The 16,208-nt window shown below is 45.5% G+C and overlaps 1 protein-coding gene and 1 pseudogene across 2 annotated transcripts; one reads left to right on the plus strand and one right to left on the minus strand.

Moving 5' to 3' along the window:
- Positions 1 to 1,674: 1,674 nt before the first annotated feature.
- Positions 1,675 to 1,786, plus strand: LOC138835146 (small nucleolar RNA SNORA8; annotated as a pseudogene).
- Positions 1,787 to 3,740: 1,954 nt separating this feature from the next.
- Dhrs1 (dehydrogenase/reductase 1) lies at positions 3,741 to 16,189 on the minus strand. 2 transcript variants are annotated; one of them, XM_070025906.1, is made up of 9 exons: positions 16,096 to 16,189; positions 15,011 to 15,178; positions 12,409 to 12,552; positions 12,196 to 12,272; positions 6,416 to 6,548; positions 5,560 to 5,706; positions 4,590 to 4,659; positions 4,201 to 4,281; positions 3,741 to 4,067 (listed from the first exon to the last, which is right to left on the minus strand). In XM_070025906.1, the coding sequence occupies exons 2-9, from the start codon at positions 15,158 to 15,160 to the stop codon at positions 3,931 to 3,933; spliced, it is 939 nt and encodes a 312-aa protein (XP_069882007.1). In that variant the 5' UTR covers positions 15,161 to 15,178; positions 16,096 to 16,189; the 3' UTR covers positions 3,741 to 3,930. The 2 variants fall into 2 exon arrangements, with proteins under 2 accessions (XP_069882007.1, XP_069881999.1); XM_070025898.1 differs by having other exon boundaries at positions 15,980 to 16,163.
- Positions 16,190 to 16,208: the final 19 nt, after the last annotated feature.

The raw sequence follows: 16,208 nt of genomic DNA on the forward strand, positions 1-16,208 counted from the left end.
AGGATAGGAAAGGGGAAGGGGGAATGTGGAAGAAAGAGAGGAGGAGAAAGAAGAGGAGGTAGTTTGACAAAGAAAGGCAAGAAGAATGTTGTAATCTCTCAGTAAAGTGAAACCTGAGAGATACAGGGCTTTCAGCCTGGGTAGAAGCCTGGCATTGAAAACCACTCCTGCTCCTTTTGAGCCCTCATCCAAGTCCCACTATGGTTTTCTAATTGTTTCATGGTAATAACTGGAAACACTCTGAGAGTTGGACCTTTTACAGGCTTGTCAGTACATGTCCCCCCCTCCCTACCCAAGGCTGGGAGCTGAAGAGGCTGCTACAAACACCTGTTGCCTGGGAGATGGAAGGTTAGACAAACAGAATCCAGTGGAGGGGCCAGTAGGGAAAGGCAGGTGAGGGCCTGGAGTTTGGAGAAGCAGGTAGGTGGAGCCTTGAGAAGGAGCAAGCAGGGATCAGGGAGGAACTTTGTGGAGGAGCTGGACTAACTCAGGGGGTTAGGACTGGAGGTGATAGGAAGGGACCAAGGCAAAGGCTTTCTGAAGTCAAAGTGGAGACTCTCCCGGGGTGGGGGGGAAGAGGGAGAGAAGGAGAGAGGGAGAGAGAGAGAGGGGGAGAGGGAGAGAGGGAGAAAGGGAGAAAGGGAGAGAGGAGAGTGGAGAGAGAAAATGGGGCTTGAGCTCAGGATCTGGGAAGTCCTTGAGATTTTTTACCAAAGGCTAGCACTTTAACCACAGTTCCACTTCTGGCTCTTTGGTGGTTAATTAGAGATAAGAGCCTCACAGACTTTTCTGCTCAGGTTGGCTTTGCACTGTGATCCTAAGATCTCAGCCTCCTGAGTAGCTAGATTATAGGTGTGAGCCACCAGTGCCCAGCCTTCTCCCTGGGAATGGAAGCTAAACAGTGAAGGGATAGATGTCTTGTGTGACAGTTCAAAGACAATGTCAAGGCCTAGGAGGTCAGGGGTGGGAGGAATGAGAAGGTACAAGGGCATCCCTGGCCTCAGCTACCTTGTCTTGGCTCTTCATTAGACTCTGGACTCTGTGGGACCTGCATGCACCCTCTTTTTTTTTCTTGTGACTAAATCCCCAACCTGCTACCTGTATCACCTTATCACTTCCCTTGTCTTCTAGAGACCTCCTTTCCCACTCATAGGTCCCAAGGGACCTTCAACAGTGGATGCAATTCCCTTTCTTGAGCATTTGTCCCCAAAAGAAAATCAGCTCTTTCAGCCAAGCCCTATACACACCATCTTCCTGTTTAGTGTAGGAAAGTGGGTCAGAACTCACATCTGTGAGAATACCCTGAAGCAGAAAACCAGGGTGAATCTGGAGAATTTCACTGTAGGTATGAATATATCTCATAGCCATGATGTGAGCTGGCTGCTGTGGGGAAGTCCAGGGCTGGGCTGTTCAGGCATTCATAGCACGTATCATCATTAAAGTCTTTCCTCCTTAAGCCATCACACAGTCTCTTGTCTTCCCTGTTGGCAAGGCACCCAAATTTCTGGTAATGGGATCAGCTGCAGAAAGCCCTGCAAGGATGAGGCTCTGGGCCCAGCACTGCTTAACTTAGAAGGGTAGACTCAAGGCTAGAATAAGTTTCTGAGACTGGAAAACACAACTCCTCAGACAGAGAAAAAGGCAACTCTCTCTGAATACATTTAGATGTTTGCTTGTATATGAACGGTCTCTCGTTCAAGGACAGTGCCCTAGAAATTCAGTATCTGGCATTGTTGGTTTTCTTGGCTTTGTCCATAGTAAACCTGGTATTTCTGTTAAAACAGCATATGGTTTCTTTGGAAATTCGTATTGATAATACTTACAGTAAATGCTTTTCTCGGTAAGTGTTTTTCTTTTTCTTTTCTTTTTTTTTTGCCAGTCCTAGGGCTTGAACTCTGAGCCTGGGCACTGTCCCTGGGCTTCTTTTGCTCAAGGGTAGCACTCTACCACTTGAGCCACAGAGCCACTTCTGGCCTTTTCTGTTTATGTGGTAGTGAGGAATTCAACCCAGGGCTTCATGCATGCTAGGCAAGCACTCTACCACTAAGCTACATTCCCAGCCCCATGTTTTTTTGTTTTTGTTTTTTTTTCTAGGAAAATAAAAAGAATGGGCTTTCTCTATGGCTACTCAAGAATAGAGTAGCAAGTGCTAGGGACTCACATGTATAATCCTAGCTACTCAGAAGGATTTGAGATTTGAGGACTGGGGTTTGAAGCCAGGCCAGACAAATCTGTAAGACTTATATCCAATTAGCCAGCAAAAAGCCAGAGAAGTGTGTAGTTCAAGTGGTACAACCCCAGATGTTAGGGGGGAAAAAAGCCAACAGTGTGAAAGGTCCTGAGTTTTAGCCGAAGTACTGCCACCAAAAAACAAAAACAAAAACAAAAAACAAAAGAAAAAAGAAAGAAGAGGAGGCAGAGGAGGAGGAGGAAGAGAAGGTAGCACTGGCTGTCTTTGGAGATTAGGCATATTTCTACTTTTTGGATTCTAGGCTATGTAATTGTCACCTCTGAAAAACATAAAAATCTCATTTCCATATTTTTCTGAGCTTCTTTGGGGATCAATAGTCCAGGTATCAGCCAAACCCCTTGATTTGCTCCAGCTAGAATGGGCTATCTCACAGCCAGCTCCTCAGTGTCCCATTGGGGCTAACCTCAGGCAAGGTGGCTTCTCAGGGCTGCTCAAGCACATTCTTTCTCTGTACTACTACTGGCCTCATGATCCCCCATGCCAAGAATACTGCAGCCTTCTTTTTTTTTTAATTGGGAAAATACTGTACAGAAGGGTTACAATTACATGGACAAGGTAATGAGTACATTTCTTATCAAGCATTGTTGCCTCCTCCTTTGTTTCCCCTTCCCATCCCTTCCCATCTCCCTCCCCCCTCCACAGTGCTCCCCCCCCCCCCAACTTCAGCATTCTTGTGATGGCTTAGGCCCCCAGTCTATGAACACTGCCTCCTGGAAACTTTCCCTGACCCACACCCCCACTGCTGTCACAGGGGCAACACTGAATCTGAGCCAGCCTCTTGTGGTTCCTTTGATGCCCACTGCTCCTCCCTCTGCCTGTACCTCAGTGCAAGTCTGATCAAGCCAGTTTTCCGCTTGAATCTTCTTGTAATTGTCATTGTTAGTGTCTGTCCAGATCCTCCAGGAACCTTCCCTACCTCATTTTGTGCTGGATACCCCCTTCACTGTGCTTGTGTCAAAGGTACCTGTCACTTTTAAAGAACTACTAGGTCTTCTGGAGCCCCTTGGCTCTGGAGGACAGTGAAGTTTGTCATCAAGTAGGCAAAATGACCCTAAAGGGCTTGTGTAATTCGATGTGAAGAAGCATTTCAGGGATATTATCCCAAGAGGTAGGATGAGAGTATGCCAGTGGCAGTAGCTGATCCTGTATCCCTTACCTGGAGTTGGGTAGTACCTTCTCCAATTCTGGGAAAGCATTGACATACCAAGGCATCTGTCCATGTTGGATTGGACCTCCCAGAGATCAGCCCAGCTACAAGTCAGCAGTCATCTCAAAGAGATGGTAGAATGGGAGGGTGAAAACGGTGTGCGACTGGGAGCCTCTGGTTGAGAAGGGACCCCACTCTCTAGCTGGAGCCTGGGAAACAGGCAGGTAGAGCAGGATCAGGGCTGGAGGAAAGGGGCCTTATTCTAGGGACAGAGAGTCCTTTGAGAACTTAAACATTCATACATCTATGTCTTTCTGAGTATAGAATCAGCACTTACAAACATACTGAATCAGGAAACTAGACTTTTATTAGTCTTTATTTTTCAATATTGAGACAAAAGGTAAAATGTATGGACAAGGAAAACCAAGATACAAAGGACTTACAAGGACTCCCAGATTCACCAAGGATGCCCAGCAGAGACACTCTCTTTTAGGAAAGGCTAAGACAAGTTTGTGATGTTAGATCGGGAGGGTTAGAACTTGCTGGTGTAGAGGGTAATAATCCACTTGGGTGTGCGGAGAAAGCCAGGCAAGTAGGAGGCCAACCATCCCAGGTTGGTGACTTGTGAGAGAACAGAGCTCAAAGAAAGATAGTCTTGGACAGGGCGTCCTGGGAACAATAGAAGGACAAATTAGACCTCTGCCTACCACTCCCAACCCTGACAGAATAGATTGAGGAAAAGGAGTGAGCAGGGAACAGAAGGAATGGCAGTCAAGGATGGCTGCTGGACCACAGCTCTTACCATCCACATCCTGAAGGCCATAGCGCCGAGCAAGGTCACAGGATGGCAGCACTTTCCCACTCAAGCTCAGGATATTAGGGTCTGTGGGCACATACATGGTTAGAGATGGTGATCATGGGAGTGGTGCAGAGGGACAAGATTTGGGCCGAACAGGACAAGAACATCACTGAGCACTCAGGAACATTGTTTCTCTTGTTTCTATGAAGGCCTTTGGCTACACCTCCCAGAGCCAGTGCTTAAGACTCATAACCCACAAACCAGGAATACTGATTCATGGAGCTTCAAATGACAGAGAAAAGCTAGGTATATTCCTCAGTCACCACTTGAACCAAAACTCGGTCTGCTCTGCAGATCCTTCATACCCTTTCTGGCTGCTCCAAATTCTTTACCTGTTGCCAAAGCCACCACGCATTTGCCACTCATTTCTGTGGATTCTGCTGTTGAGAAACGTGGTAGGTACTGAAAAACAGGTTGAGAAGTACAGAGTTAATTTATTTCCTCTTTTTCTCACCCTTCTTCTTCCCTCCCTTCCTCCCTCCCTTCCTCTCTCAGCCTGAGCATTATCCCTGAGCTTTTTTGCTCATCCCCAGGTCTCAGCCTCTTGAGTTATAGGCATGGGCCTCTGGCACCTGGATCAGAGCACTCTCCAAATCTTCCTCCCTTTCATCTTCAGTTCTAGGAGAGAGGCCACAGACACATGCAGGACCTGTAAGACCCAGTGTCTTAGGAGGCACCAGAGCTGCTACTCCCAACACGCAGGCAAGCATGATGCCCCTGCACCAGTATCTTTTGTCATTCCTAAGAGGAAGGATTCCAGCACTGATGAGGGTCTGGATCTTCCAGGCTTCTTCAGAGCAGGGGTCAAGTGCCTGGGCTTCAGTGCTAAACAGCCTTTCCACTCCAGACATATATGATCTAGACAAACTTCTTTTCTTTTCTTTCTGCCCTGTGCTGGGGATTGAACCCAGGGACCATCCATGCTAAGCACACATACTCTATCCCCAGCCCTGGACCAAGTTTCTTATCTCTCTGTGGTTCATTTTCACTACCTGTAAAATGGAGGTAGCATCTCTCTTACAAGACTGATAACACAACACAATGCTCAGTCCTCTGTCTGCTCTGAGAAGCCCTGGTATGTGAGAATGTTACTTTTTTTTTTTGCCAGTCCTGGGGCTTGAATTCAGAGCTTGGGCACTGTCCCTGAGCTGCTTCTGCTCAAGGCTGACACTCTACCACTTGAGCCACAGTGCCACTTCGGGCATTTTCTGTTTATGTGGTACTGAGGAATCAAACCCAGGTCTTCATGAATACTAGGCAGGTACTCTACCACTAAACTACATTCCCAGCCCCTTTGCCAACCTTTTTATACTTAGGATCATCAAGGCTCTCACACTTTGTCATATAATCTTTCAGCAGTTCTGTCTGCACCATCCCTGGCCACAGAGATACATAGCTGACTCCATGGTGCTGCAGCTCATGGGCACAGTCAGCAGCCAGTCTGTCACACTGTAGAGGGATAGAAGGCAGAATGAGAGCCAGGGCACCTGGCATGTCACCTTCCTTTTCTGTCCCTTTGCATCTAACAAGTATGCTCTAAGGCCCTGCCTTCCCTCCCTCCCTCCCTCCCTTCTTCTTTCTTTCTTTCTTTCTTTTTCTTTCTCTTTCTTCCTTTCTGTCTTTCTCTTTCTTTCTCCTCCTTTCTTTTCTTTTTCTTTTGCTGGTTCTGGGGCTTGACTCAGGGCCTGGGTGCTGTCCTTGATCTTTGTGTTCAAGGCTAGTGTTCTACCACTTGACCATTTGAGCCATGGCTCCACTTCAGGCTTTTTTTTTTTTTTTTGGTAGTTAATTGGAAATAAGAGTTTTATAGACTTTCCTGTCTGGGTTCGCTTCGAACTGAGATCCTCAGATCTCAGCCTCCTGAATAGCTAGGCTTACTTACTGGTGAGCCACCAGTGCCAAGCTAGCCTCTGCCCTTCTCAGGAGCCTTAAGGAATAGGAGCCCTAGCAGGAATACTAATCACTTCCTCAATTTGATGCCTATACTGGTAGAAGGAAGGAGAAGAGGGTAAAGCAGAGAAAGCCTCCCTCAGACTGGGACAGATGGAGAGGTAAGGGCCTAGCTAGCCTCACCATCCTGGCTACTAGGGACTGTACCTTCTAGCTGTAAGTAGCATCAGTGTCTTATATCTTCTAAACCCCTGGCACTGGTCCTTACCGCAGCTTTGCCCACACCATAGGCAACATTGAACGTATACTGAAGTCCACCAGGAGAGGAGATGACCACAATGAGCCCCCGGCCAGCAGGTACCATCAGCCGTGCCCCATACACAGAACACAAGTAGTGGCCTCTAGAAGGTGGGCAAGGAAGGAGAAGGAGAAGGAACAAACTGTTAATGCTGACCTGCATGCTGTAGCCCCTAGCAGCTACTTAGGCCTTCAGTGGCTACAGTTTTCAGGAGAAGGCCACACAGGGGCAGCTGCAGACCCGAGGAATCAGGCTGGGAACCAGATGAGAAAGGATGATCTTTATATGAAGTGAGGGGAAAAATGTTTTGTCATAATTGCAATTACTAACATAAATTAGAGCTGGGCACCAGTGGCTCATGTCTGTTATCCTAGCTACTCAGGAGGCTGAGATTGGAGAATTGCAGTATGAAGCCAGCCCAGGCAGGAAAGTCCCTGAATCTCTAAACAACAACATAAAGAGCTAGAAGTAGAGCTGTGGCTCAGATAGTAGAGTGCCAACCTTGAGCAAAAAAGCTCAAGGGTTGGGGTGTGTGTATGTGTGTGTGTGTGTGTGTGTGTGACATTGTCCAAAAAGAAATGTAGTCTTTACCTGACTTATATAACTGTAACCCCTCTGTATATCACCTTTAGAATAACAATATAAAAATTAATTAAAGAGAAAAAAAGCCAGCGCCAGTGGCTCAGCAGAGGCTGCAATCTGAGGATCGTGGTTCAAAGCCAGTCCACACATGAAAGTCTGTAAGACTTTTTTTTTTGGTCTTTTTTTTGTCGGTTGTGGGGCCTGAACTCTGGGCCAGGGCACTGTCCCTCAGCTCTTTAGCTCAAGGCTAGCACTCTACCACTTGAGAGTCAGCCCCACTTCTAGCTTTTTCTGCTTATGTGGTGCTGAGGAATCGAACCTAGGACCTCATGCATGCAAGGCAAGCACTTTACCACTGAGCCACCTTCCCAGCCCCTGTCTGTGAGACTTTTATGTCCAATAAACTACTTGGAAAAAGCCAGAAGTGGTGCTTTGGTTCAAGTGATAGAGTGCTAGCCTTGAGCACAAAGAGGCTCAGAGACAGTGCCCAGGCCCTGAGTTCAAGCCTCAGAACCAGCAAAAAAACAAACAAAAACAAAAAAGTCCACCCACATAAATTAATTCTAAGGACCAAAAAAACCTAATAAATAAATAAGGTCTATATGGAAAAATAAACTAAAACTATGACAGAACTATAGACAAGTTTTTTTTTTTCAGTTGTGGGACTTGAACTCTGGGCCTAGGTGCTGTCTTCAACTCTTCAGCTCAAGGCAAGCATTCTATCACTTGAGCCCCAGCACCATTTCCAGTTTTCTGGTGATTTATTAGAGATAAAGAGTCTCACAGACTTTTCCTGCCTGGGCTGGCTTTGAACTGCAATCCTCAGATCTCAGCATCCTGAGTAGCTAGGATTACAGGCATGAGCCACCGGTGCCTGGCAATATAGACAAAATTTTACAGAAGAATGAACATGAAAAATATTTACTTGATATAAATTAATATATTTGCTCATAAGACTTTTAGAAGAAATGAAAAATATAATCTAAAGCTCAATTAACATAAGAGGAGAGCCAGAAAACATTAAAAAAAATGGCAAGTTGCTGATGGCTCACACCTGTAATCCTAGTTACTCAGGAGATTGAGATCTAAGGACTGTAGTTTAAAGCCAGCCCAGACAAAAAAGTCTGTGAGACTTTTATCTTCAAATTACCAGAAAAAAAAAGCCAAAAGCAACAGGACCCAAGTCCTGAGTTCAAGTATTGGCCCCCCCCCCCCACCATCTCAAAAGGAACAGAAAAAGAAAAAATGTTTTGTAGGTGAAGGGATTTTCTTCCTCTGTTACTCATGATTATCCATATACACCCTTTGTACAATTAAAGATGATTCTTTTTTTTTTTTTTTTTTTTTTTTTGTCGGTCGTGGGGCTTGAACTCTGGGCCTGGGCGCTGTCCCTCAGCTCTTCAGCTCAAGGTGAGCACTCTACCTCTTGAGCCACAGCACCACTTCCAGTTTTCTGAGTGGTTTATTGGAGATGAGTCTCATGGACTTTCCTGCCCAGGCTAGCTTTGAACTGTGATCCTCAGATCTCAGCCTCCTGAGTAGCTAGGATTACAGGCATGAGCCACCGGCCTAAGGATGATTCTTTAAAATGTGCAGTGGAGAGGCTGGGAAGGTGGCTCAGTGGTAGAGCACTTGCCTTACATGCCTGAGGCCCTGGGTTCGATTCCTCAGCACCACATAAGCAAAAAGAAAAAAGCTGGAAGTGGCGCTGTGGCTCAAGTGGTAGAGCGCTAGCCTTGAGCTGAAGAGCTGAGGGACAGCGCCCAGGCCCAGAGTTCAGGCCTCACAACCGGACCCAAAAAATAAAAATAAAAATAAAAATAAAAAGTACAGTGGATAGGTAAGTCAATAAAATAGTCAATAATTAGATCCAAATGCACATGGGAATAAATGCAACAACATTTATTAGAAGGCTTATTTCAAGTCAGTGGAGAAAGATGCATCATTCAGTAAATGGACAACTGAACAGATACTTGGGTTGAAGAGGACTGAGCCACTGCCTCATTTATTATTCAAAATTAATTCTAAAAAAGGATTCAGTATTTAAACCAAAAAATAAAAGCACAGAAGTACTAAATACATTATCACATGTGTTTATTATCTTTTTATGCCAGTACTGAGGCTTGAACGCAGGCCCTGGGCACTGGCTCTTAGCTTTTTTGCTCTAGGCTGGTGGTCTACCATTTGGACCACAGCTCCACTTCTGGCTTTTTGGTAGTTAAAAGAGTTAAAAGAGTCTCACAGACTTTCCTGTCTGAGTTGGCTTTGAACCACCATTCTCAGATCTCAGCCTGCTGAATAGCTAAGATTATAGGCATAGTCACCGGTGCCCGGCTCAAATATGTTTATAACTTGATGTGGGAAAGGCTTTTCTGAGCATTGTACCAAGACAGAAATTACAAAACTTGACTGACAGACTTGTTTCTTAAAAATAAGACATACACATGTACAAACACATACAAATGCTAACACATATTTCTGTATAAGTACAGAGTACAGGAAAGAACAAACATGAAAAAAAAAAGAATAATCAGATGGGCATAGTATTATACACCAGTAATCCCAGTTCTTGTGAAGCTGAGGTAAGAGGACACGATTTTGAGTTTCCTAAATACTGGGACTACAGATGTACACCAGTATGCCTGGCAATATTTTTACTAGTTTTTACATTTTTTATTTTTTGCCAGTCCTGGGGCTGGAACTCAGCGCCTGGGCACTGTCCCTGAACCTCTTTTGCTCAAGGCTGGCACTCTACCACTTGAGCCACAGCACTACTTCCAGCTTTTTCTGTGGATTTGGTATTAAGGAATTGTGTGCATGCTAGGCAAGCACTCTACCCCTAAGCCACATTCTCAGCTTACCTTTACATTTTTTTCCCACAATCTTTTTCAGTAATATACATATAGTTGTTAACTAGAAAAAAATTTCTTTTGCATGGTGATTGGATAAACACCTTTGAATGAAAACTGGCAGCATTATAGTTTTAAGGGGGAAAGCCCTGCCCCAGGTACAGAGGAAAGCAATACATTTATATGAGAGGAGGAAAGGAAGGGAAAGTGCTAGTGAGGGGGCTGGGAAGGTAGCTCAGCGGTAGAGTGCTTGCCTTGCAAGCATGAGGCCCTGGGTTCGATTCCTCAGCACTACATAAACAGAAAAAGCCAGAAGTAGCGCTGTGGCTCCAGTGGTAGAGCGCTAGCCTTGAGCTGAAGAGCTGAGGGACAGCGCCCAGGCCCAGAGTTCAGGCCCCATGACCGGCAAAAAAAAAAAGAAAAAAAAAAAAAAGAAAGTGCTAGTGAGCTGCTATAAAGGCTAAAAAAAATCATTCACCATGGATCAAGGTGGGGAGCTTAGGGTCTGGCTCTCTACCATGACCCCCTCCCTGTTCAAGTGTATAGCCCTGACCAGCAAGAGATGAAGTTGTAGAAGGCATGCCTTGGAGGCCATGAGCACTGGCCTGCTCACTGGGCCTGGCTGGCACAGGAGGCAAGCTACCACTTGAGGCACCCTTTTAGAATGGTTTTTGCTGGTTATTTTGGAGATGATAGAATCTTGTGAATTTTTCTTCCTGGACTAACTTCAAATTGACATCCTCCGGATTTCAGCCTCCCAAGCAGCTAGGATAATAGTCATGAGTCATCAGCATCCTGGCTCACAGCTGCATTCTAATCTTGCTTTCTTGGGGTGCCAATAGAGTACCAAAATTGGCCCAGTGGGTGTCCTTAGATGCTTTAGTCCTAGATTTCTAGATCATCTCACAGGAGACAGATTACCTCTATCAAATGTATTTTTAAGTTTTTTATTGTAAAAATACTGTATAGAGGAGTTATAGTTACATGAGCAAGATAATGAGTACATTTCCTATCAAGCATTGTTGCCTCCTTTGTTTTCCCCCTCCCACATCAATTGTAATTTAATTACCGGAGAGAGTAACATCATTCCAATAGTAACCAAAAGGTATAACTCTGCAGACTACACTGGGTAAATTCTAAATGTGTTTACTTTACACCTGTGCCAGATGTATGTGTGACCCCAAAACAGCCCAACAGTTTCATTGGGCACGGGTAGCTCATGCCTGTAATCTTAGCTACTGAGGAGGCTGAGATCTGAGGAGCCAGCCGAGGGAGGAAAGTCCATGAGACTCATCTCCAATTAGCTCAATTACTTGAGCTATGGCTCAAGTAGAGCTGCCAGTCTTGAGTGAAAAAGTTAAGTAACAGTGCTCAGCCCCTGAGCTGAAACCCTAGTACTGGCACACATATACACACAAAGATCTCTATGTCCCAACTCTGCACTGGAAACGCACTTGCCTGTAGGTATGGAAGGAGGACATATTGTTATTGTTACATAAACAAAAGAATTCATCCCTGGAATCATTGTGCTAGTTCAGGGGCTTGAACTCAGTGCTTGGACACTATCCCTAAGCTTTTCTGCTCAAGGGTAGCTCTTTACCACTTGAGCTACACCTCCACTCCAGCCTTTTCTTTTTCTTTTTGGTACTTAATTGGAGATAAGAGTCTCACAAACTTTCCTACATAGGCTGGCTTCGAACCACAATCCTCAGAGTAGCTAGAATTACAGATATGAGCCACCAGCACCCAACCCCTCCAATCATTTTTACAAGCACAGACTATAGACTGTTGACACTGCTGAGTTTCCAGGAAAGTTCCCTTCTGGGTCTTGAGACAGAGGAAAGGCCAGAGGCTTTCTCAGATAAAAATGACCAATAGAAATAGATCAAAAGTTGACATGCCAGGTGCTGGTGGCTCATGTCTATAATCCTAGCTACTCAGGAGGCTGAGATCTGAGGATCACGGTTCAAAGCCAGCCTGGAGCAAGAAAGTTGTGAAATCTTATGTCCAATAAACTACCAGAAAGCTGGAAGTGGCACTGTGGCTCAAGTGGTAGAGTGCTCGCCTTGAGCTGAAGAGCTCAGGGGCAGCAGGCAGGCCCAGAGTTCAAGCCCCACAACCAACAACAACAAAAAAAAAGTTGACATTCACAAGTACAGATTCACCTATATGGTACTTCTCCAGATATAAGTAGATAAATCAACAGAAAGGAGAAAGAAAGACAGAGATTAGGAAAGCCTGAGGAAAAAAGATAAGGCTCTGGCTTTGCTCTCTGAGCAGGGGGAGCCCAGGTTTTGCAGAGTCACAGGGAATACTCACCTGAGTCCAGCATTGTTTATGTCGTCCCAAATGGTGGCAGGGGCTTCCCAGAAGGACTTACTGTTGTTTAGGATGGTCTAGAAGGCACAGGGAGGGTGACTGATTAGATGATCTGAGGGCAGGAGAGTGTAAAGGAATGACTAATGGAGGAGACAACAAATGGGTCTCAGAGGGAGGGAAGGAATGTGGGGTTGGATCAAACTCAAAGGTTACCTGGACCCCAGCAAAGGCATTGTTGACCAGCACATCCAGCCGCCCATGCTGTTCCTGATCCACTTGTTCAAAAAGGCTTTTGACTTCACTTTCCTTGCTTGAATCACATACCACAGGCACACAACGGCCACCACGAGACTGTGCCTGGAGAGGAACAGGGAACATGAATGCAGAGTTGTGCACTAGTGTGAGATATAACATAATTTCCTAACTAAATGGGCTTGGGAACTGAGAATGTGATAGGAAAAGCAAAGCTGAGTTAATATAGCAAGGCAATACTGCCCTCTAGTGTATTTTTTAGGAGTTTCAGGAACACAGCAAGGAGGACTGGGATGTCAAGTTTCAAAATCACAGGTATTTACTAAGGTCTATCAAGTGCAAGGCACTATGCTCTGAAAGCCAAGGTAAAAGACAATGCATGGAGCCTACTCCTAGAAACAAATGACACTTGTCCTTTGTCCTTTCTAACTGTCATATCCTTAAGCTCCTACCTACTTTATCACTCACCTAGAACCCTTACTAGTCCCATTCCTCTTCCCCTCACTTTACCAATGCTCTTGATGGCTACTAAAAACCCAGAATTAGCCAGGCACTGGTGGCTCATGCCTGTAATCCTAGCTACTTAGGAGGCTGAAAAATGAAAATCTCGGTTCTAAGCCAGCCCAGGCAGAAAAGTCTCTGTGGGATTCTTATTTCCAAAAACCAGAAGTGATACTACAGCTCAAAGTGGTAGTGTGCTAGCCTTGAGCAAGAGCTTAGGGACACCACCCACACTGTGAGTTCAAGCCTCACGACCGACAACAAATAAAATAAATAGCACATATTAAAAAATAAAAATAAAAGCCAGGCTCTGGTGGCTCACTCCTGTAATCCTACCTACTCATGAGGTTGAGATTTGAGAATTACAGTTCAAAGCCAGCCAGGGCCGGAAAGTCTGTGGGACTCTCATCTCCAATTAACCACCAGAAAACCAGAAATGGAGCTGTGGTTCAAGTAGTAGAGCGTTCACCTTGAGCCGAATTACTCAGGGACAGTGCCCAGGCCCAGAGTTCAAGCCCCACGACTGACAAAATAAAGAAATAAAGAAAAACAAAACCCCAGAATTATCAGGTATAAACATTCCTACTTTCTGTTCTGCTTCACCTGCTACAAATGTGTCCACATCCTCCAACATCCAAGGTAGAAGAGTACATTATTTAAGAACTGTTCTCCAGGTGCATGCTCTGAACCACTCTATTACCCCCTTGCTTCAATTATTGAGATGCCTCCTAAATGCTCACTTGACCGCCAATCTTTTTGCCTTAAGTTAGTTCTCCATAATCCAGTCAGTATGAACTATCTAAAACAAAAATGTGGCCAGCTAGTTACTCATGAGGTAGAGGTCTGAGGATCGGGGTTTGAAGTAAGCCTGGGGAGAAATGATTATGAGAGTCTTTTTTTTGGTGGGGGGGTGGAGGGTTGGTCGTGCGGCCTGAACTCTGGGCCTGGGTGCTGTCCCTCAGTTCTTCAGCTCAAGGCTAGCACTCTACCACTTGAGCCACAGCGCCACTTCCAGCTTTTTCTATTTATGTGGTGCTGAGGAATTGAACCCAGGGCCTCATCCTTGCAAGGCAAACAACTGTACCACTGAGCCACCTTCCCAGCCCCTACGACTATGAGACTCTTATCTCCAATTAACCAGCAAAAATTGGAAACGGAGTCTGGCTTAAGTGATAGAGCATCAGCCTGAGGGGGGGAAAGCTAAGGGACAGTGCCCACACCTTGAGTACAAGCCCTAGTACTAGCACCAAAACAAAACAAAAACCAGACAACAACAACAACAACAACAAAACCCACAAAAAATCCATAAAAACACAAGTCTGTGAGAAGGCTACATTCATTATCAGGATGTTTGTTTTTGTTTCCAGTGCTAGAGATTAAACCTAGAGCCTTGCATATTGCCAAGCAAACATCCCACAACAAAGCTAACCTGCAGCCTCTGACTCATTCCTCCTCTGGCCTCTCACCATCTACTCTTCCCCTACCTTACCTCACAATGACCGACTCTTTCACTATTTGCTCACGTAACTTAGAATGAGTTGCCTAACTTTATCTAATTTTTATCTTTCAAGACTTGCTTCAAGGCGTACCTTGTCCACTTCCCTATCACCTAGATGCCCTATCATCCCATGCCCCTTGAACCTTTTGTTAATATCTTCCCTCTTATCATATTTACATTGAAATGGTCGTGTCCTATTGGACTCTGTCTTTTAAGAGCAAAAACTGTATTTTATTATTCTTGGAAACCACAGTGGTTTGCCCAGTGCCTAGCAATTCATAGACACTCAAGTTTTTATTTATTTTACTGAACTTCAGTAGAAAGGGAGAATGTATAATTTAATAAAGTCTTGCTTAAAATAGAGGAAGGCACAGGTCCAAAAGATTAGCTGTATATTTTAAGCCCTCAAGTGAAAGTTTTTTTTCCCCATAAAATGTACTTAGCAAATCTCAGTCCAATCTAAATTTATTCATGGTTTATTTATATTATTCTTAGTAAATTTTCAAGTCATGTTGTGTCAGGTAAGGGATTTAGAAAGACTTCTTCAGGTGGTCAGTTACTCACTTCCTGAGCTGTAGCCTTAAGTGTCTCCAGATGGCGGCCAGTAATATAGACTGTAGCACCTGCTTGGCAGAGTTGCAAGGCAATCCCACGGCCAATACCCCTGGAGGCACCAGTCACCACACACACTTGGCCCTTCATGGGAACATCCATAACTCAAGTAAAAGACACCTGTGGAGATAAAGAGACGCTTTTAGAGGAACAATGCCTATGTGCATCTGATCATACAAAATAATATTTGTTGAAATAAGCTCTGGGAAATGGAAACGAGGGTTTTTCTTTTCGTTTTGTCCTATTTGTTTGCTTATATGTCATTTTGAGTAGAGGGGAAGCACAGAAATGGAGGGGCAAACAAAATGCAGCAGCAATGGTACTCACTGGACACTATGTTGAAAATGAACGATACACCTTGTGGTGGGGACAGGAGGGAAAAACTGGGAGAGAGCAAGAGAAAAAGTGATTGTCCAGGAAGAAATGTACTCTTTGCCTAGCTTATGTAACTGTAACCCCTCTGCACATAACCTTTATTATAAGAATAATAAATTTAAAAATTAAAATTGTTCAAGACAGAGAGAGAGGGGGGGGGTGGGAACGCTGACTGTGTGTGGAGTCCCCGCTAGGGACAGAAGGGGGAGCTGAGGTTGGATCCTTGGAGGGGAGAGGATCAGAGGAGCACAACTGAATGTGAGCCTCCGGCCAGGATGGCCTACAGAGTGAAAAGAGCGCGGCGAGCAGCTCTTCGGGAGGCACTGCGACCCTCCGTATGGGGCTAACTAAGTGCAGGAATTTGGAGAAGCAGCCCTTTAGGGCGCCATCTTCGTAGAGCCCTGAGTTCTCCAGAGCTCTGGGCACTGACCTGGCCCCAGTATGGCCAAGCCGGGGAGGGCTCCTGAGCCTTTAGTGAGGAGAACAAGTGAGTCCATCCTGTTTCTGGGGTTTCTTCAAAAGGGGTTCTCGCTCTGTCCAACTCACCAGACTTGAAACTGGAGAACTTTATTCTGGCCACGGGCGGGACCCCCCCGTCCAGGTTAGAGTGCAGTCCTAAGGTGAGTGATCGTGTCCGCAGAGGGGAAGCGAGGAAACACTACCTGCGGACTGAAGTTCACAGCGATTCCCGGAGGGGACTTAGTGGGCAGGGCCCAGGACTCGGCGTCCAACCCACGTGTCTGGGCGGACCACCCGGAGGCCACACCCACCGCGC

Source organism: Dipodomys merriami, unplaced genomic scaffold (assembly GCF_024711535.1).
Source record: "Dipodomys merriami isolate MVZ:Mamm:240054 unplaced genomic scaffold, mDipMer1.0.p SCAF_1, whole genome shotgun sequence".
NCBI lineage: Eukaryota > Metazoa > Chordata > Mammalia > Rodentia > Heteromyidae > Dipodomys > Dipodomys merriami.

Coding starts and splice junctions, on each gene's coding strand:
- Dhrs1 (XM_070025906.1), bottom strand. CDS start 15,160: ATGGATGTTCCCATGAAGGGCCAAGTGTGTGTGGTGACTGGTGCCTCC. Junction 12,553..15,010: donor TTAAGGCTACAGCTCAGGAA/GTGAGTAACTGA, acceptor GTTCCTCTCCAG/GCACAGTCTCGTGGTGGCCG. Junction 4,660..5,559: donor ATGATCCTAAGTATAAAAAG/GTTGGCAAAGGG, acceptor CCTGTTTTTCAG/TACCTACCACGTTTCTCAAC.